At 38.0% G+C, this 22365-nt stretch overlaps 2 protein-coding genes across 2 annotated transcripts in view; both read left to right on the plus strand.

Annotated features, from left to right (window-relative positions):
• LOC127439298 (C2 calcium-dependent domain-containing protein 4C-like) overlaps positions 1-22365 on the plus strand; it is a 416605-nt gene that overhangs the window by 180158 nt on the left and 214082 nt on the right. The window lies entirely within an intron of this gene.
• LOC127439318 (TLE family member 5-like) overlaps positions 1-22365 on the plus strand; it is a 47565-nt gene that overhangs the window by 17653 nt on the left and 7547 nt on the right. The window contains exons 2-6 of the mRNA XM_051695594.1: positions 12080-12168; positions 14407-14470; positions 16743-16787; positions 21599-21661; positions 21918-21992. Coding sequence (XP_051551554.1) covers positions 12080-12168; positions 14407-14470; positions 16743-16787; positions 21599-21661; positions 21918-21992 — 336 coding nt within the window. The remainder of the gene's footprint in view (positions 1-12079; positions 12169-14406; positions 14471-16742; positions 16788-21598; positions 21662-21917; positions 21993-22365) is intronic.

A 22365-nucleotide genomic window follows, 5' to 3' on the forward strand; every position in this document is an offset into this window, starting at 1 on the left:
GAGGGGTGTTGTCAAAGGTTGTTTGAAAACACTTTATTTTTGCAGTTCCGTTTGGTGCCACTAGTAGCGCAGAAATGACACACTCCACCTTTAATAAAATGAATCGAAGAAATAATCATAAATTATTTATCATTGCGAAAATAAAAATGGTTCTTTTGCATTTTTTAATCGAATTTTGTGTTAAAAATACTTCTAACTTTACCCTTACTCTTTGCAGTCTGATTAAATTATGAGTCGAGAAAAAGGTTAGTGCTGGGTATCAATACAGATCTCTGGAAGTAATTCCGATTCACAAGCATTCGATTCAATTCCGATTTCGATTCAGTATCAATTCAAATGTTCATATATTTCAGTTATGTCCCTTTTGCATACACATGAAAGAAATTCTCTCCCAGCTAATGCTGTTAATTATAAAGGGGGCCTTCTAACTTGGTACATTATGAAAATATTAATTAGACTTTTTAGCCTATAGTTTTGCATCATTTTTGGTCACATTTTAGGGTTTAAAAATGAACAAATCTATGTTGGCTTATTTTATCAATAAAAATGATAGTATATTGCATACATTACATTGCATACATTATATTTTGTTAAGTTAATTGTTTAATTGAATAATTTGTACTGTTTACAAGTATTTACATTGATTTGTTGAACACATGCTAAAATCTGTAACTGTCTTTTTAAGAAAACCAGCTGGAGAGACTCGAATGGCGTTTTCTCATCTGCGTTATGCATGATTAGAATTAAATGTTTTTTGTTGACTGTAAAGAACAGAAAGGGTTTTAAAAGAGACATTATCAAATGAGTCACGTTCATCATTAAACACACATTATACGGAACAACTTTTACTCAACACCCTGTGAAAGGATCTCGCTGCTGAACACTTCACAGCTAAACTACACAAATACTGGTGAGTGAAATGTAAACATTTACCAGCCAGTTGCCAGATATATACATTTTAAATCGCAAGTTTACCTCTCATTGTAGTAAGTAGAGGGTTGCGCATAGAGTATAAGATCGATTTTGGGATACTGTATAAGAATCAGTATCGAGATCGTTCTAATGAAGATTGCGATGCATCGAAAAATCAATATTTTTACCCACTCCTAGAAAAGATTGTGACTGATATAACTTCCATTTCATTCACCACATGAAGATCAAGTCTAGCACATTGTGGGACTATTCTGCAATGTTGTATACTGCTCATTTTGATAAATGTAGTAGGTCATTTGGTTATTCCATGCATACAGAAAATTCACATGCTGTGCACAGTATACATACTATACATCAGTGGTTCCCAACCTTTTTTTCATTGAAGACCCCCCTATTTATAAGAACAGTCAAAAAGTAACTTTTTCCAGAGGAAACACTGAAGAAGTGGCACTTTATAAACTACACATACTGTATTCAGTTTTGTTAAATTATATAATTAATATATATACTCAGTGTGATTGCTTCACTATCCGTGCTTTGTGGCAGAACAGATGCTTATAGGAAAACTTAACAGCAACAATAACTAAAGGAAGTGGGACTTACAATATGTCTTCTGTCTTTCTCCCCATGCCCTGTGTTTCAGGGTCTTTAGACAGTTTTAAAATTTTTATGTTGAGATTTTGCTTATATCATGTTGAGTTTGACATTGATGCTGACATGCTGTACCCTGCATTTTATAGATGTTAGACTGCCTCAAAGCATATGAGGTTTTCGCACCCTTAGCGGGGTGCGGACCCCATGTTGGGAACTACTGCTGTACATTGTATATATTCCAGAAATAGTAGTATGCTATTCCAAACATAACTCTGAATACACAGAAATACTTAGGGTGATGATTTGGCCATGCTTCTTGGATTGGTGGCACTGCCACTCTTACTGTAATTCACTGAAAGACTTTCTTCTCTTCTTTATATAACTACATCCGGGCCTTTGTTTGGTATCCTTATAGACAGAAAAAAAAAACTACTGACAATGTGGTTGAAAATTATTTTCTAGAACATTTATTTTTCTGTAAAACGGTTAGGTGGTAGGCCCCGACTGTAAGTTATGAGAATGATGAATCCCATTTACCAGCTGAAGGCTCATGATTTGCTCACCAGCGTATAAAGCCTTTTAATGGTTTAATTGCATCTCAAAGGAGAAGCATACAGAAGCTGTGTCAAATTAGGGATTGTCCCATATTTTGGCTCTTATGTGTATGCACGCACGAGTGCATGTGAGTGGGTTATTTAAGTGAATATGAGATTTTCTCTTAAGCTTAAAATCATTAGACTAAGCCTTGCAAACTTGAAGGCCTTCATCACTTCACAAGGAGTTGTGTAGTTTACTGGTTAAAAGGTTAGTCCACCCAAAATGAAAATTCATAGTCATTGAATTCATAGAGAATTGTAATTTTTAGGTGAACTGTTTTTTTAATTTTTTTTTATAGTGTAGCTTTAGGTCCACATAAGTGCTTGTTCATTCACATTGCACAAGTAAATCTATTTCAACACACTCATTCAATTATTAATGACCGTTTTGAAGTCCACTCTCAGTTTAGCACAGAGCTAACAGTGTTCACTGCCTAAACATCATTCTATATCTGGATGACGTTATGTTGTGGCAAGCAGGTCAGTATGGCTGCCGTTGAAAGCGTCTATTGTGCGTGCGTAACACCCGTGATCTCCTTCCCCAGACACTCCATCAAAGGCAATTGACTCAATGACATTTCCAATCCTGATCGGCCCCATTGCTTAGTATTACCTTAGGAAACCAGATCTCCTGTGGCCACTCAAAGATGTAAGGACTACTGTTAACAGCGAATGCAAAAGATCGAGTGTTTGGGCACTAAGTGCTCACTGTTGACACAAGCCACTCTTTCATTCGCAGCAGAGTGCGGAGAGCTCGGACTAAGTACACAGTTTGTGTTGAAGGTTGGTCCGCAGGCTCTGAGATTCGCCAAGCTGTCACCTGTAGAGTTGCTCGAGATTTTTTTAAATGAAAAATCACAAACACTCGAAAGGAGTCAAGAACATGTTGGCAATTAGGAAAATAATATGATGAATCAGCTGCTTGACTGTTCAGAAGAGATCAAAATGACCAAGTATGACTATTGCTCACGTATCTGAATTTGTTTTTCTTGTGTTATCTTCGGTTCTCTTTACTCTATGGTAGGGCTGTGCAGACACAATCATAAATCATGGTACCTTTTATCACTATATTGTATTAGTACTCTAGATACCTGTATCAATATTTTTATTAATCTAGTTGTGTGTTCATATTATGTCCTACATTTCAATAATGAAGGAGGTCATAAGTAAGTGCAAACTCTAAGATCGGTATTTCTCAGTGCAGTCAGTAGGTTTGGAAACCGAGAACCGTTATTTTTTTTTTTTTGAAATACTGAAAACGTGAGATCGATTATCTGGAGTCATTGGAGAGGGAGTTAGCTGCTAATCTGCTAGTGACCAAGGCGGATTTGGAGCGTGTCTGGGAAAAGTTGGAAGATATGGAGAACCGTAACTGGCGGAATAACATCCGAATTGTTGGAATTCCTGAGGGAGCAGAGGGTCAGAATATGGTGGAATTCCTGGACAGGCTCTTTCCGAGTCTGCTCTATATAACAGGCCATGAGTCGGAAATCGAGCGAGCTCACAGAGATCCGCTGAGGGAGACTCTTGGCAAATGTCTGAGATCATCCGATAAAGATCTCGTGTTACACGAGGCGAGGAGTAAATGAAGGCTTTCTTGGAAGAACCACAACATTTTCTTGTTCCCAGACTTTGTGAATTTGACGAGAGAAACATGATCGATTCAAGGAATGCAAGAAACTCTTACATCATTGGAAGGTTGCTTTTGCACTGATGTTCCCGGCCAAATTGAGAATAGATGCTAAGGATGGCCGCAAAATATTTACATGTCCCCAGCAAGCCATGTCCTTCATAAAGTCAATGGAGTAAGTAAGTTATTTTGTGGTACTCATATTGCAGCCGAGTGGACCTGACTCACTGAACATTCACTTGACCGTCCGAGGAAACTGGGCGCCTTTTTTGTTTCTTTTTGTGCTGGTTCCACCTAGCGGCTGGAGTTTGTTTTGTGGAATAGCACATCGGGACAGTGTTTTGGATGAATCTGCACATTCTTTGTGCTTATGCCTTCTATTGGTTGGAGTTTGTTTTATAGATTATCTTCTGTTGTGTAATTTTGTCTCACAAAATCTGTATAGAATCACCGGATTTGAGCAATCCGACGGCAAAGTTGTCACGGGGGCTCTCATAGGCGTACTGTGAGTTTAGAGGGATGGACGCCGGTTGGCGCTGTCGTACGCGGGGTTAATGCGCACATTTTTCTTTTCTCTGTTTGTTTTATTCGGGGGGAAGTTTGAGGTTTGATTGTTGCACTAATGTTGGAATGTGGTCTTTATAATTTTATTTTTGACACACAATACATTATTTTCTAATATGTGAAAATGTCAAATGTTAATATCAGTGGATTGTCTCTCTCCACGTGGAATGTGAATGGGTTGGGGCACCCCATAAAAAGAAGGAGGGTTATTTCTTTTCTTAAAAATAAGAAATATGATAGTGTTTCTTCAAGAAACGCATATTTCCCCGCAGGAAGCTGAACAATTTGGGAAGATATGGGGTGGACGTGTTTTCTTTAGTGCTGGCTCAAGTAAGAGCAAGGGAGTCATTACACTGTTAAGTAATCATCTACAATCAAATGTCTCAAACAGATTAAAGACAAATTAGGAAGAGTAATTATTGTTTTAGAAGAAATTCAGGGGCAAAGGTTGATTTTGGCTAATATTTATGCACCTAACTCTGATGATCAGGGCTTTTTTATAGATCTTGAAGGGATGTTACAAGTCGCTGGCACCCCTCATGATATAATATTGGGAGGAGACTTTAATCTATTGATGACTCAATCCTTGATCATAGTGAAGCAAAAGTGTGTAAGCCCCCTAGAGCAACATTGACGCTTCACAGGATGTGTAAAAATCTTGGTCTTACAGATATTTGGAGACTTGGGACTGTACATTCTTTTCATCAGTCCATAAGATTTATTCTGGAATAGATTTTTATATATATATATATATATATATATATATATATATATATATATCGACAGTACTGTGCAAAAACTTTGGGCACGTGTGAAAAATGTTGCATAGTGAGGATGTCTTCAAAACTAATGACATAAATAGTTTTCATTTATCACTTAATGTCATACAAAGTCCAGAAAACATAAAAAAGCTAAATCAATATTCGGTGTGACCACCTTTGCCTTTAAAACAGCACCAAATCTCCTAGGTACACCTAGACACAGTTTTTCTTGGTTGTTGGTAGATAGGATGTTCCAAGCTTCTTGGATGTCTCTTTATGTAATCTCAGACTGACCCGATGTTCAGTGGGGGGCTTTGTGGGGACCATGGCATCTGTTGCAGGGCTCCCTGTTCTTCTATTCTGATCTTTTCTATTTGCAAAATTAATTTTTGTGAGTCTAACATTTATACTTCCTATTTCATCTGTTGTTGATTGCTCAATTAAAAACTCAGATCAGTCTCAGATCACTCCCTGGTGAGTTTAGAGGTGTTGCCACATATGGAGAAAAAGTAATCATATAGTTGGCGCTTTAATGTATCTCTATTGCAAAATCCTGAATTCCAACAAATGTTAAAGGCTGAAATCAGTGTTTATATGGAGACCAACTGGTCCTCAGTATCCTCTGTGGGCATGGCTTGGGAGACACTTAAGGCAGTTCTTAGGGGTCGGATCATACAGTATGCCTTATTCATCAAAAAATCCAAAGCACGAGAACTCGTGGAGTTGGAAGGGAATATCAAAAGTACCGAGACAGTGCTGAAGCGCCGAATGTCGTCTGATGGCCTCAGAGAATTGACCCGATAGAAATACAGATATAATACTATTTTGTCACTGAAGGTGGAGTTTTGGCTATTCAGGGCAAGACAGTCATACTTTGAGTCGGGGACAAAGCAGGGAAGCTTTTGGCTAGATATATAAAGCAGAGAGAGTCTTTTTCTACCATTCCCTCAGTGAAATCTGCTGGTTGTAAAATATTTACCTCGGCCATTGATATTAATAATACTTTTAAAGAATTCTATCTTGATCTCTATAGTTCCACGTCTTCGTCTACTGATGAAGATATTAAAAATTCTTGAGTCTGAGATAACCTTGGGGGAGCTTGGTGAGGTAATTAAGTCCTTGCCTACAGCCTTCAGCTTTGCCGCTGAATTTATTAGATCTTATGCTACAGAATTGGCTCCACTTTTTTTTAGAAGATTATATGAAATCATTAAAGAATGGAAAGCTTCTGCCAACCATGACACAAGCCCGAATCAGTCTGATTCTTAAAAAGGACAAAGATCCAAGCAAGTGTAAGAGTTACCGTCCAATTTCCCTGATCCAGCTAGATGTAAAAGTATTGTCAAAAATTCTGGCTAACCGATTAAGTAAAGTTATGACATCTCTTATACATATAGATCAGGTGGGGTTTATTCGGGGCCGCAGCTCTTCTGATAACATTAGGCGTTTCATCAATATCATGTGGTCAGTGGCGAATGATCAGACTCCGGTCGCTGCCATCTCACTTGACGCCAAAAAGGCTTTTGATATGGTAGAATGGGATTATCTTTTTTAATTTTTGGAAATATACGAGTTTGGGAATACTTTTATTGGATGGATTAAGTTACTTTATAGACACCTGGTAGTGGCAGTACAAACAAATGGATTAATTTCAGATTATTTTACTCTGGACAGGGGCACCCGGCAGGGTTGCCCTCTTTCCCCATTATTGTTCTGTCTTGCCCTGGAACCATTAGCAGCCAAGATAAGAAAGGAAGATGATTTTCCAGGGGTGGTGGCAGGAGGTATGGTGCATAAGCTTTTGCTCTACGCAGATTATATTTTATTATTCGTCTCCGACCCCATTAGATCTATGCCTTGCCTCCACAGAATTATTAATTCCTTTTCTAAGTTCTCAGGATACAAAGTCAATTGGTGTAAATCCGAAGCTTTGGCTCTGACAGCGTACTGCCCAGCAACGGCTTTCCAGCTGGGTGCCTTCCAGTGGCCCAGACAGGGCATTAAGTATTTGGGCATTTTATTCCCAGCAAATTTGTCTGATTCAGTTAGTGTTAATTTTGACCCCTTAATAAAAAGGTTTTCGAGCAATGTGAGCACGTGGGCTTCATTACATTTATCTGTGATTGGGAAGGTTAATGTTATTAAAATGAATTGTATTCCAAAATTCAACTACTTGCTACATTATCTCCCTGAAGATGTCTCCCTCTCTTATTTCAAGCAATTTGATAGCATAGCGAAGTCCTTCATTTGGAATGGTAAACTTCCCAGAATACATTTCAATAAGTTACATAGGTCGATTGACAAAGGTGGGCTAGACCTACCCAAGATTTTGTTTTCATATTATGCATTCGGACATTTGGCTCATTGGTCGCTTCCACCTGAGAGAGCCCCTCCCTGGTTTTGTATTGAAAAGGAAGTTCTTGCCCCTATTTCGCCATTGCAAAGCCTTTCTATCAAACTAATCAGAGAAGTTAAGTTACACCTCGTTATCTCGCATTTGCATTCGGTATGGACAAAAGTGTCCAGGGTGTTTAATTCTGACATTTATTTAAATGTTGCCTCGAGCATATGGCTGAACCCAAAATTATGTATTAATAAGTCCCCTTTCTGCTGGTCAGAGTGAACTGTGAGGGAGGTTTATATGCTCTGTGACCTACACTACCGGTCAAAAGTTTTGAAACACTTGACTGAAATGTTTCTCATGATCTTAAAAATCTTTTGATCTGAAGGCGTATGCTTAAATGTTTGAAATTAGTTTTGTAGACAAAAATATAATTGTGCCACCATATTAATTTATTTCATTATAAAACTAAAATTTAATTAAAAAAAAAAAAGTTTTTGAAATTGATGACTTGGACCAAATAATAAAGAAAAGCAGCCAATAAATGCCCAACATAGATGGGAACTACTTCAATACTGTTTAAAAAGCATCCCAGGGTGATACCTCAAGAAGTTGGTTGAGAAATGTCAAGAGTACATGTCTGCAAATTCTAGGCAAAGGGTGAATACTTTGAAGATGCTAAAATATAACACAGTTTTGATTTATTTTGGATAATGTTTAGTCACAACATAATTCCCATAGTTCCACTATGTTATTCCATAGTTTTGATGACTTTACTATTATTCTAAAATGTGGGGAAAAAAATTATAATAAAGAATGAGTGTTTCAAAATTTTTGACCGGTAGTGTATATGAGAGTGGAGTGTTGAGATCTTTTGAAAATATGGTTCAACATTTTAGGATTCCCAGATCTCAGTTCTTTAGGTATTAACAGCTGCGCCATCTGCTCTGTACTATTTTTGGGACTAGCATACACCCCCCTAAAGCAGCAGATACTCTGGGAGTGGTTATTACTGCTTTTGGAAAACGTCATGAGGCATCAGTGTATTACTCCCTGCTAATTCAGAGTCTGGGGGACGGAACTTTAACTTCTATCAAGAGATTATGGGAGAAAGATTTAAACTTAAACATGCCAAGTCTGTAGCTAGAGATGCAAGGGTGCGCCTTATGCAATTCAAGTTTTTTCATAGATTCTATTGGACCCCCTCTAGATTGTATAGGCTTGGTCTTAAAGACACACCCACCTGCTGGTGATGCTCTCAGAAGTTGGAGACACAACCCATGTTTTTTGGGGGTGTGTTAAGATCCAAGAATTTTAGTTGAAGGTACAGAGTTTTGTGTGTGACGTGATGGGCACTCGGGTTTCGTTTTGTCCCAGACTTAAAAAATTGGGTTCTGATCGGTGTTATGACAGGCAGACAGATTGTTTTAAGTGGATGGAAGTCGGCTGGAGCGCCCTCATTTTGGGAGTGGTGCGAGGAGATGGGGAGGGTGGCTGCTTTCGAGGCGGTGTCATATAGAAGGCTGGGGATCTGGGATTCATTTGATGGGAAATGGGGCAGTTATTTGGAGTTTTTGGGGGACTCTCGGGGAGGGGCTGTGGAGAGAGAGGCATAGTTTTAGGTGTGTATGATTATTATGATTCTTTTTTTTAAATTTTTTAAATATTTTGATTATTTTGTGTGTGTGTGTGTGTGTACTTGTGTGACAACGGGGATGTTCGTTGGGGGTCAGGGTGGGGTTGGTGATTGGGGAGGGGTAGTAGTTAAATATTTATTCAGTGTATACATATATATATATAACCTGGCATTTTGGGTGTTACTTTGCAAATTGATTGGTTGAAGAAACTGTACAGGGATACCATACTATGGTGACTTTCAATGCTGGGCGCTCAACACTGATCGGAGATTTTTCAGGGGTGTGCACACAGGACACATTTTTGCATTCAAAACTAGTTCGATGGATTTCAGCTGATAGAATGCAACAGAACTGAACACAGGGATGTGTATTGAAGAGTTAAGATTTTTTTTTTTTAACATGACACACTTTTTTCACTGTCTACAAACAAACACTAGAAAAACACATGAGACAATGCAACTGCCAAAAATATCTGTCATTGACCCCCTGTCCCATTATCTGTCAAGTGCTCCAGTAGTTGAAATGACATAAATGCACATCCCTTCTATCGTTCATTTTCTGTAGCCAGAATCTTATAGCAGAGGTTGTCTTTAGGTTTCTTTTTTCAGCATTAATAGAATTATACTGAAAGCTGGAAGGCCTGCATTCATCAAAATTTGAGTATGACAGTTTCTCAGTGGGAATACCACCAACATATCAACCAGTCTAGAAAATCCAGCCCAAAAGTGCAAAAACAGTTCCAATAACATCTGCATTTTCCCTGCAGGTGTGGCCCCCTACACAAGGGAAATAAGCTTGCCTGCAAGTGCAACACATGTAATTCAAAAATCTGAATGGCATCAAGCTCCAAACATGACAGACGCATTCAAAATTCTGAGTTCTGAATGTCGCAGAAAGCCATCCAAGATTTTATTTGGTGCATTTTGGAGTGTTAATCTTTGGTGAATACACACTTGATTGCAAAATTCCCTGCATTTCCAAGGCCTCATCTGTTTCGGCCGGAATTTGCCCATCTTGGCCCTAAATGCCTTAAACTACTTCAAAGAGTTCTCATCAAAAATCCTCCACATGCAGCAATGACAGCTTTGCGGATCCTTGGCATTCTAGCTGTCAGTTTGTCCAGATACTCAGGTGACATTTCACCCCACACTTCCTGTAGCACTTGCCATAGATGTGGCTGTCTTGTCGGGCACTTCTCACGCACCTTACAGTCTAGCTGATCCCACAAAAGCTCAATGGGGTTAAGATCTGTAACACTCTTTTCCAATTATCTGTTGTCCAATGTCTGTTTCTTTGCCCACTCTAACCTTTTCTTTTTGTTTTTTGGTTTCAAAAGTGGCTTTTTCTTTGCAATTCTTCCCATAAGGCCTGCACTCCTGAGTCTTCTCTTTACTGTTGTACATGATACTGGTGTTGAGCAGGTAGAATTCAATGAAGCTGTCAGCTGAGGACACGTGAGGCATCTATTTCTCAAACTAGAGACTCTGATGTACTTATCCTCTTGTTTAGTTGTACATCTGACCTTCCACATTGTCCTTTATCTTTGAAGACTGTAGTGTACACATTTGTATGAAATCTTCAGTTTTTTGGCAATTTCAAGCATTGTATAACCTTCATTCCTCAAAACAATGATTGACTGATGAGTTTCTAGAGAAAGCTGTTTCTTTTTTGCCATTTTTGACCTAATATTGACCTTAAGACATGTCAGTCTATTGCATACTGTGGCAACTCAAAAACAAACACAAAGACAATGTTAAGCTTCATTTAATGAACCAAATAGCTTTCAGCTGTGTTTGATATAATGGCAAGTGATTTTCTAGTATCAAATTAGCAATTTAGCATGATTACTCAAGGATAAGGTGTAAAGTGATGGCTGCTGGAAATGGGGCCTGTCTAGATTTGATCAAAAATGACTTTTTTCAAATAGTGATGGTTTTTTACATCAGTAATGTGCTGACTATACTTTGTGATCAGTTGAATGCCACTTTGGTGAATTAAAATACCAATTTCCTTCCGAAACAGCAAAATCTGTACATTTATTCCAAACATTTGGTTTGGAATGTAGATCAGGGGTGTCCAAATTCCAGCCCACAGGCCATCTGCGGCCCTCTTACTGCTCCGATGCGGCCCGCAAGAGACTTTAGAAATGGAACAGAATTAGGCCCGCTATGGAGAAATTATATGAAATTCATATTCTGGGCACTGGATGTCACCATCAGATGCATCCGCTATTCACAGCGCTTTGTCTCTGCTAGTGCGTTCTGTGCTGCCTGTCACCATCAGCTTCATCCACTGGCAGAGATCAACAGATGTTTGGAATACTCCTTATTTCCAAGGATGAAGTGCCCCACAGAAAGAATGATGCATTTATTAAAGGATTGACATCAGGGTAGATACTTTACTCATGTACTTGTTCTTGTAAAATTAAGCGCAATAATTTTGATCAAATTAAAATCGTATTTGTAACGCAAGTAACAATAGAACAGAAGTTATAATTGTATAGCTATAAAGAGCAATTCCTTGCATCACTTAATAAAGTGATAAAATGTAATCTGATTCTGATTATTGTGATGGGTCACACTCACACCCAACACTCAGAAGCAGATCTATATGTTCTTTGCAGTGCCTCTGAATGGATGTCAAATAGATAAAAATGTGAATAAATGAGTATAATATTTTGTATAAGAAGCATCACTGTTCTATCATAAGAGTTCTTTGTGAGTAAAATACCCTATCCTTTATTTATTTGTAGTTCCTACACAAGCATACCATAGAGCACAAATTATGATCAAAACTTGCATAATATTATGCGCTCGAACAGTCTGTGTGTTCTGTGCTGATGATGAAATCTGCGTTATGCGCACTGAGCAGAGACGTATGGCACGCGGAAAACTTTGGCATATTGGCTAACATTCTGCCTAACATTCTCCTTTGCACAATATTCATTTTTGGGTGTACTATCCCTTTAATATGTACATGCACTGAATAATGCTTTTGACTGCTGTAAACTGGTTTCGTTGCAGGCTTCATCGCAACAGCTAAAGTTCACAACGTCAGACTCCTGCGACCGCATCAAGGACGAGTTCCAGTTCCTCCAAGCACAATACCACAGGTACACACACATTTAATACCTTAAGGAAGCACTCTACAAAGTTGTGCGACTAAACTCGCCATTAGCAGGCATGTTTTTTCATCGCTTTGAGTGAATCTAACAAGCGGCCCCCAATGTCTCGTTTCCCTTGCCGATTAACACGGAAAGGCTACTGTGATCTGTCTGATGCCTTGACTTTTGTAGAAGACCCCTGAAGACTCTTTAAAAAGACACAAAGGCGCAGCTACGGCCCCATCTGTAAGGCAACGTCTTTCCATCCCTATTCCCATGACAATGAGCAAACCCTCATTTAACCCTGGTACATAGAAGAATAGGCGCTACATTTTGCATGTGTATTCTGAGCGCGCATTCACCGCTGTTGACTTCAATTGAGATTCAAAAGACAAGGGCCTTTTTTTGGCGCCGCGTTCTGCCTTTTAAAGGAAATGTACTGCAGGCGGTCCCCAGAGCCTGAGCTGTCGCTCCTGTCTACAAATGCATAAATAGATCAGGGAATACATAAATCAAAATATGTCTAACAGCAGGAGTGATTTGGAGGCGGAAAGGAACAGCAATAAAACTCCATCAACGTGTCGTTTTTTTTTTTTGTCTTTTTATTCGAGAGCATCTTTTGAACCTTCAGGAGGTCTCGGCCAATCAGTGGCTGTCATGACCAATCACAGGTAGCCTGGCAGCAGGGAGGATGGTCACCATGACAACCCCCAATATATGTTACACAGTCATAGCAGCAGAGTTTTTTTCCTTTTTTGGGATAAGTGGAGGCAGCAGACTGGAGAGGCATGAAGAGACACAGCCTGGCTGTCATACGCCATCGAACCCTCTTGTGTTGAATTAAAGGACTGTTACTTTGTTCTTATATAGATGAGACACTTTCTCTTGGCTTGCTTTCTTATGAACGCTGGATCCATTCCAGTTCAACTCAGAGCGAAATTGTTTTCCATATGGAACTGCTAATTGATTTAGATTTTTCACTTTGATGGAAATTCCACGTCTTTGTTTTCTTTGGGAACAAAAGAAGTAATGGCGAACAATAGACTTGCATGATAAAGTCTCTTAAAGGACTATTCAGGGTTCAATACAAATTATGCCAAATTAACAGCATTTGCGGCATAATACTGGTTACCTTGAAATTAATTTTCGACTTGTTCCTTCAATATCTATCTATCTATCTATCTATATATATATATATATATATATATATATATATATATATATATATATATATATATATATATAAATGCATAAATCTGGTTAACAGTGAGGCACTTACAATGGAAGTGAATGGGAGCCAATTTTGCAAATTTAAAATACTCTTTCAAAAGTATAGCCACAAGACGTAAACAATATGCATCAACATGATTTTTGTGTGATAAAATCACTTGCTAACCTTTTCTCTGTCAAGTTAAATCCAATTTTACAACTTTGTTGCCATGGTGACATAACACTGTAAACCCTAAAACCATAAAAACGACCGTAAAATCGATGATTTAAAGAACTTTACAGCTCACATAATACTCAAGTTTTTTAATTAAGAATTAATTGAAGTGCTTTTATAAAATTATAAACTTCACATTTCTACCTTCAAAAATTGGCCCCATTCACTTCCATTGTAAGTGCCTCACTGTAACCTCCATTTTTGCTGCTGCTTTTTTTAAAGAAAAGTAGGGAAGAGTCTAAATAATTTTTTGTGTTAATCAAGATTATGCCAAAAATGCTTTCAATAGAGCTTGACTTGTATTGAACACAGAAATCTCTTTAAGGCAGGAGCCATGACCTAGAAGATAGCACACATACTCTACAAGCACTACAGTTTAGCCATGGTGCTCATGTGGGAAATGTAGGTTTGATTCCAGCCTGTGTCGTGTCCTGATTCCTTTCCCCCCACTTTTTCCCCTACAAATTTTGTGCAGGGCTGCAACAACTGAACAATAAAAATCTATAATAAAAAATCTGTTATAGGTTTATTTCAATATTTTCATTTCTTTTGTAATTGTTTACTTTTAAATTTGGTGATGCTAGTGGCGCAGAAATTAATGAAACACTTTACGCTTCAGAGTAGTTCTTAGTTGCGACAACGACACTCATTTCCAGTACCAGCTCTACTGTAATGGCCAATAAAAAGTGGCAAAAGCCACAAAATAAAAGTCTCAAGCTGTGTAACTTCTGAAAACTCAAATTGTATAGTACATGTCTTGTGTATACATTGTTTCACCAGTGTTCTTTGTCTGCTGTCTCTAGTCTGAAGCTCGAATGTGACAAGCTGGCCAGCGAGAAATCAGAAATGCAACGTCATTATATCATGGTAAGTCTGCATAGAACACTCTCCTCTAGAGGGATGTGCCCAAAATATTCACATCCACAAGGAGCTAACCTAACCCTTACCTGTCTGTTTTCATTGTGTCTTCTCTGTATTCTTTGTTTGTTTCTCGGTAGTTGGGTTGTGAATAATTTTAAAGGTAAAGTTCACCCAAAAATGTAAAATTCTGTCATTTACGCTCTCTCATAGCATTCCAAACCTGTATGACGGAAAAAAGAAAGTCATATGGTTTTTGAACAACATGATGGGGTGAATAAATGATGACAGAATTTTAATTTTGGGTGAACTATTCCTTTAAGAAAGCTGTGTATAATTAGGCTGGTTTTCTTGTTTATCTGGCACCGATCGGACGCGTTTCATAGGGGGCGTTCTTGCGTTCAAAAATAGCTAGATGGAGCATAATGGAGCAGAATGCATTTCTTAAATTTGTATTATTCTACTATATTTAACTTTATACGGCATTTTAAAACAACGCTCATGCTCCTGAAACAATGCACAAAGCGACACAATGGCCATAATGTCTGTCTGATTGTGTATGGCTGTTGCATCGGTGCTTAAAAGGGGATGAACGCAAATTTTCTAACAGCTGAAAGCACAACACACTGTCTGCACGCTAGTTAAAGCACAGCAACTTAAAATATCTGCTTGTTGTTGTTGTTGTTGTTGGACGACTCTACTATCGTGACCTATCCCTACTCGCTAGTCATTCTGTTGCTCTTATTATGGCTTTATGGGTCTTCTCTCTGCTAGTCTTTTAATCCCTCCATTGTCCTCCCCCTTTACCTTGTCTACCTTTTTTTCTTTTGTCCATATTTTCCTCTCTCTTTCTTTCCAACCCCCACCATTGATATTTCCCTGCTCTTTCCACCTCCTCTAACCTCGTTGTCTGCAGGTCGGGTCCCGTGTTGCCGTCTGATATTCCACTTCTAATTGATCCATCGAGCTGCTTAATCTCATTTAATCTGTGCAGCGTTGCTCTCACGTGCATCAGCCAGAGCGCCCCCTTACCCCCCCCCTTCCTTCTCGCTAATAAGATGGGGAGGGTGGGCTTCTGTTTTGCGTGGGTGGTAATTGCTTTAGGGACCCACTGCTGCTTGGCAAAGCTGACTCTGAATTCAACTCTGGCTCCGTCTGTGGCGCTCCACAATCTCGTTTATTTGCTGAGGTTGTGTTGTAGTTGAGTCTACTTGTAGACGTTTGGGAGATCAGCAAGGTGAACACTTTAGAACAGGAGGTTCTCAACCTTTTTTGGTCCTCTACCCATTTTTTAGGTTAGAAAATTCTGGTGATCCCACATCCCCAACTATGTCACTCAGAATTAAGCTATTCACTTAAGTATCTCTGAGGCATAATTACGTATCTACTTGAACTGGTATTTGGTCTTGATGCAAAAAGAATCCTGAGTCCTGCCTCACACCAATACCAAACTTCTGCGTATTCTCCTTTTGCGGCAAACCAAAATTTCTCTAGGAATGTACGGGTGTGGATATTTTAAGTTTACCTTTACTTCCAGGTCACGTTGTAGCCTACATTTCATGTAATATCTTAAGCAGAAGAGAAGCTGCACATTTATTGTACTGTATTGTTGCAGCCTATGGCTATCTGCCTTTTTCCTAAATGTGGAAATGTTCCTCCTCCAGTGTTTTTACTCACATCGGCATATGTTTTAGCAGATGATGTAATGTTTAGCTTATTTAATAGGTGAAAATTGCCAAGTAAAAAAGCATGTGGCTCCACAGTGCCGATTTACAGAGTTTTGATGATTCTCTTTTGAGAGTGCCTCGCTCGTCTAAGTTTTAGGAGTGGGTAGTTGACATGAAGCGATGGCCCAAGGTTAGTTACGTTGATATCGTTAACTACTTCAGGTTGTTATCACAGCGTACACACTTAAAAATAGTTGTTGTTCTCCATCTGGATCGCTGGTTTCAGTAGTTTTTACTTCTTATGGAGACTGGAACCAGAAAACAGTCTAGTGGCAGTCAAAATCATCATGATGCTGCCAAGTGGTTGGTCATGAAAAACTGTGGATGAAAATGATAAAATAATATAAAAATAATTATAAAATACTATAAAGAAGTTAATAGAATTCTCCCACAACCCCATTTAGAGTTGCAACATCAAAGTTTGAGAATCTCTGCTTTAGCAATTAGTACACGCACCCATACGCCTGCACATCTGTTATGTTGTGGTCCTGTTCAGTTTTTCTAATAAGAGATGTAAAAGAGTGTATTCTTATCTAACTATTTTTTCTTTGCAGTACTATGAGATGTCTTATGGGCTGAACATTGAAATGCACAAGCAGGTGAGTCTGCGTCTTTTTCACTTAACTAGTCTAAGATAACAAATTCCACACCTTTCTTGGAGGCTCTTCATGCATACATATTTCAAATTTCATCATTGCTGAACATTACTGAATGCATTGCTGGTACATACGTTTCTTTACACAGATGTGTCAATGGTATACCACACTTGTAGTTACTGTACCTTAACCAGGAATATGTACAAAAATGTATTTTTCATAGCATACTGTTTGATTACACTCTTTTGGTTGTTGTTTCTGATGTTCTCAGCAGTAACGTCACTTTAAACCCATGTCTTTACACAGCATTTAATCTGTTGAAATTTGGCATATTGGCTTAAAAAAAAAAGTAGGAACAGCGTATTAAAGTAGGCTCAGTGATCTAATTGGCAAGGAGTTAGAGAACTTAAAACTATATCATCATGTGTTATGAAGCTTGACCTGTCTGAAGAATTTTTGTCAGAGTAAAGAGCTGTTGTTTTCAATTCTTAAGGTAACAGTGTAAGCGAATATGAGAAGATGCATCAGTGATAATTATTTCATATTATTATTGAAAATGTGACAAATTTGATGGTCAGCGGTGCCTAAAAATCATTGAAATATGAATGGGAGTCTAAAGGAAATGAACCTTCATGACTAGTTGGAAAACCTGATACTGTTTTTCCAATATAAACCTCTTTCATGTGGCCTGTATCTAACTTAAACATTAACACAGAATGGATTGTGTGTATAAACAGTGCAAAGTATGATGCTTCAATGCAACAAAATGTTGGTTGCACTTTATAAAGTCCTACAATAAAAATGTTTTATTCCACCTTTGAATCATGCAATGATTTTAAATGGCTTGATTTTACAATTTATACCAAATGAGGACCACACCAACAAGTTTGGGTCTAATCTTTATAATCTCTATAGTGTCATATGTATAAAGGCCAAAATATACTCAGGTTGTGCACATTGCTGATCGCTCAGCGCACAGTATGCATGATGCAAATTTCATCATCAGCACAGTCTGTGCAGATTTCTCGACACACGGACAGTCCTCTGTGCGCATCGTTGGCTCATGCGCCTGCCATTGACTACAAAAAATGTATCACAAAGCAGTTATAGTGTGCATGCGTTGAACGCGTTCATATTCGCTTTGAGAGGCAACATGGTCGACCGGGCAAAATCCAATCTGGAATGCAGAAAAACTAAGTATACCCGTGCCTTAAGCCACACAGACAGTGGCTGAATGTGATTTTCAGTGGCAGGGGCGCAAAGATGGACAGACTGCACGTCTGTGCCGATCTAGGCACGCGCCATTGCTGCCGCCTCACCCAGTCTCAAGAACACAATTCATCAGTCGCTGCCCCTTTATGTGACACAGGTGAAATATGTTTAAAAACATCAGCCAGCAAAGGAAAGAGAGAGAGATATACAGGGCATTAATGCATAGAATAAGCCACGCCAGTGCTTGGTATGCAGTCATTTCATTTCACACTCCTCTTTTCTCTCACTCTCTCTCTCTTTTTCTCTCTAAATTTTTTTCTTGAGCTCTTGCAGGATTTTTCAGTACTTGGAAAAATCACACTTGCCTGACATGAGCTCTCTCTCCCCTTTTTCTCCTTCAATCCTCCTTTAGTTTTATTAACTAAATGCAAGAAAGATGGCAACTGTTTGTACCCTTTGGCCGAGTAACGGAAATGTTAACTATTTAGAGTTTCAATTCTGTAGTCTACCAATAGTTTTAGTGTAATGATAGACCGGACCAGACTGATAAATTGGCAGATGTTTGGCCTATATTTGGAAATTATCGGTATTGGCTGAGAACTGTGCCCCTTGGCTGATTAACAGGAACATTAACTATTCCTATATTCTGTTCTATAATCTACCAGTAGTTTTAGTGCGATTATAGACCAGGATATCAGCCATGCTGATAAATTGTCTGATTTTTGGAAATGACCTGCATCGACTGAGAACTGCGCTTGCTTGGGTGATTAACGGAAACGTTAACTATTCCTAGTTTCAATATAATAATCTACTAATAGTTTTAGTGTAATGATAGACCAATATATTATAATAAATTGGCTGATGTTTGGCCAATATTTGGAAATGATCACATTGGCCGAAAACGGTGCCCGCTTAGACGATTAATGGAAACGTTAACTATCCCTAGTTGCAGTTATATGATATATCTACAGCCTAGTCATTGGAAAATGTACAATTTCTATTTCCAAACATTTTTGTTTACCCTAAAATCCATGGTAATTTTCCCAAACACTCTTAAATATTCGGGTCTTTAGAGACCTGGCACTTACATCTATCAAAAATGGATGTCCAAAATGCCCAGATAGTGTTGAATTTTAAAAATGTTTTCAAGACAATTAGAAAAAAATAAATTAAAATATATTTTGATATATGTTGATGTTTTATTTTTCATAAATCTAAGAGATACTGCAACAAATCTGGACAAATCTAGAACAGGACTCATGACATTCACACTTAAAATTCATGAGATGCAACTGGCTGTCAAACACATACTGAGCTACACATAACAAATAACCTACAACGAAGATATACATAAGCTACACATAAATTACACATACATTACACAGATGTATTTTCTCAGGCACTTATTGAGTCTAAATAGATGCACAACATTATTTCAGTTGTACACCCAAATGACTGTAGTCAGCTCATACTGTTCAAGTGTTACACTTGCTATAGTTTACTTCAGTGTTGTTTTTACGTCCGCTAGCAATGTCAAATGTAAATAAAATCAATCATTGAAACATCAGCACCACCTTGAGTAAGAAATAACATGTAAAATATGTATGTTGTCACATATGGGATACTGATAATTCACTATTGTTGATAATTCATTGTTCCACAGAACGTCAATGTGATATAGTATTGTTTTTATATGTATGAATATAGTACTAATTTCTCTAGTAATAAATAGATATCCTGTGATAGTAAACATAAATAGATATCAAATAATCATAAATATATAATTTATGTAAGTGCAAAAAAAACACAGACACACTTACATACCTTGGGTCACTAAAGACCCTATACACATTATATATATTATATATGTTGTGCTATACTCTTTACAAGAGATAGATTGAGAAATACTGAAGAAATAGATGAGGATGAGGTACAGGGGGTGTAATGAGGTCCTGGGTCTCTAAAGACCCGAGGTATGCGTTTAAGGGTTAAAATAAATATTTTAGTGCTAGGAAATGTAACGTGTTAATTTCCGTGATTTAGTAGATTTTGTTTAACGTGTAAATTTTTACGCAATTAATGCTCTATCCGTATTCCCCTTCCTGAGCCTTCGTGAAATGGGAGAAAGATGTCTCGAGTTGTTCCTGGCAGGCTACTCAGCCTTACTGGCACCATTTGGTTAGGAATAGGGTGGGGCGCCTGCTGCCTGTCTGGAACAAACCCAGGCACCTTTGTACAATGGGTGAAACTTCACTAATGTTTTTCCCCACATTCTGTGGCTAATTGGCATATATACATATTCAGGTACACACTCCACACAACTGCACATCCTAGCATAGAAAATAATTGTGTGGAGCAGTGCATGTTTCATCACATGCGACGCATGTCCCAGGCGTTATAAACACGGGAGCGGATTTACTGCACGGACAATAGAGACTTCGCGTGAACCAGTCATAACGAGCAAACTGCTGCATCTCTTCACATCGCCTGTAAATGTGCAACTACTGTGTGTGTGTGTGTGTGTGTGTGTGTGTGTGTGTGTGTGTGTGTGTGTGTAATATATATATATATTTATTTATTTATTTTATTTCAAATAAATGATGACTAACCAATTTCTTGCGAGTTCTTTACGACAAAGTATAAATTTAATATATTTATGATGATTTTTTTAATGTTTGTTGTAATGTATCATGTACCATAATTTAATTGCGATTAATCCCGATTAATTACAGAAAACTGTGCGATTTAATTAGTTTTTTAAAAAAACTATTGATTCCAGCCCTAAAATATGTTAAAAATGTTCTGCTCAAAATATTGCGTATAAAAGTTTAATATTGGCATATGTGTACAGCATGAATGTGCATATCTTAATTACTATATAAAGTTGTATTAGCCTCAATCACATATAAAGTATATCAGCATTATATCCACAATCAGCCACTTCATATTCCTGTGTATCTACATCGGCCATTGAAAACTAATATCAGTTGACTGCTATTTTAGTGTACAGTTTTACTTTAAACGCCATTTGTGTCATTTGTTACAATGTTAAAATTATTTCTCGTATCCCATTTAAATATGCAGTCAGCTATTAGTAAGTTATTTGAAGGTTGAGTTCACTTAAAAGTGGAACTCTTTGGTGCTATTAAAACATTCCTGTTTTTTTTTGAGGGGGCCATTGACCCCAACACGGCAACCTTGACTCGACCAATGCTGTGAGTTTGGGGTGGCAATGTCTGTTTGTACAACCAAGGGAAGACAGGGTGTTTTCTGGAATGTGTTTGAAAACAGTTTTTTTTTTTTTTTTTTTTTTTACAGTTCTGTTTGGTGACGCTAGTGGTGCATCACATTAAAATTGTCAGTACTGAGGTGCACGTACGTAATAAGATGATATTGTGGAGGACTGCTTATATTTTGGGGACTGAGTGGGGATTTTGGCTGCTTTGAAATGGAAGAATTTGCTGAGCTGTGTGTGTGTGTGTGTGTGTGTGTGTGTGTGTGTGTGTGTGTGTGTAATTTGCTGAGCTCTGTGTGCACGCGTGTAATTTGCTGAGCTGTGTGTGTGTGTGTGTGTGTTTGTGTGTGTTTCTTTCTCCCTGCAGGCAGAGACCGTGAAGAGATTAAACGGGATCTGTGCTCAAGTCTTGCCTTACCTATCTCAAGAGGTACAGAAAGAGATATTCCTTTACCTGAACATTTACAGATTTAGTAGCATGTCATTTGTAAATGTTCACAATGAGTCAGAGTTAAATGTTGATTTGCCATATTGCATATTTATTATCTGTATTTTATTTGATTGATTTTACTGTACATTTGGAGTTAACACTCTGATTTGAATATGTTTTAAATTAGATAGTGAATACTACAATACATACTGTATGCGATGAGGTGCCATGAACTGCCATGATTTGTCTGTTTCAGCACCAGCAGCAGGTCCTGGGGGCGATAGAGAGGGCCAAACAGGTCACCCCACCAGAGATGAACTCTATCATACGGGTAGGTTTTACATGTGTGTGGGTGCACATGTACAGGTTTATAGCCTAAGCTTGTGGAAATGCATATGAGTTTATGGCAGTTTAATTATGTATAAAGGAGGGGGCGTTATTGATGAGTTTTATGTGTTGTTGCTGTGGAATTTACTTTCACACTGAGTAGTTTGTGAATTTTAACTGTCTCTTTTCAATTTTAATTTCATTTAGTGTGCATTGTTACCTTGAAATTTCTTTGATTTCTTCAAATGACACTTTTTACATATTTTATTGCAAACATGCTCTTCACTAACAATTTTGTCAGCTTGGTCAACAAGTACATTTTACTTTTGAAAAAATTAAACCAATTGTATTAGGGGCAAAATTAGTTGGTGTGGTGA

Source organism: Myxocyprinus asiaticus, chromosome 50, assembly GCF_019703515.2.
Source record: "Myxocyprinus asiaticus isolate MX2 ecotype Aquarium Trade chromosome 50, UBuf_Myxa_2, whole genome shotgun sequence".
NCBI classification, from domain to species: Eukaryota; Metazoa; Chordata; class Actinopteri; order Cypriniformes; family Catostomidae; genus Myxocyprinus; species Myxocyprinus asiaticus.